General features: G+C 69.0%; 1 protein-coding gene across 1 annotated transcript in view; it reads right to left on the bottom strand.

Moving 5' to 3' along the window:
• The window catches only part of ATP5D (ATP synthase, H+ transporting, mitochondrial F1 complex, delta subunit), a gene marked incomplete at its 5' end in the record, with an annotated part of 1,532 nt that extends 1,334 nt beyond the window's left edge, over positions 1-198 (bottom strand). The window contains one exon of the mRNA XM_010133047.1: positions 155-198. Within this exon, the coding sequence (XP_010131349.1) occupies positions 155-198 (44 nt within the window). The remainder of the gene's footprint in view (positions 1-154) is intronic.
• Positions 199-203: the final 5 nt, after the last annotated feature.

Below are 203 nucleotides of genomic sequence, written 5' to 3'. Positions count from 1 at the left end.
GACCCGCATCCTCCAGGGCAGATCCCAGCCCCGCAGCGCAGCCCCGGGGAAAGAGGAACCCGCTGGAGGGCACCGGGGCACCTCGTGACCGACAGTTTCCTCCGTGAGACCCCCCCATGCCCTCTGTCCTTCCTCCCGGCCCCTCCTGCTCGGCTCACCGAAGTACTTGGTGGCTGTGCCGTCCTCGGCGTGGACTGTCACGA

The sequence above is a fragment of the Buceros rhinoceros genome, unplaced genomic scaffold (assembly GCF_000710305.1).
Source record: "Buceros rhinoceros silvestris isolate BGI_N320 unplaced genomic scaffold, ASM71030v1 scaffold31893, whole genome shotgun sequence".
Taxonomy (NCBI): Eukaryota; Metazoa; Chordata; class Aves; order Bucerotiformes; family Bucerotidae; genus Buceros; species Buceros rhinoceros.
The sequence above is the reverse complement of the archived record's forward strand: the minus strand, read 5'-3'. Positions and strand labels throughout refer to the sequence as shown.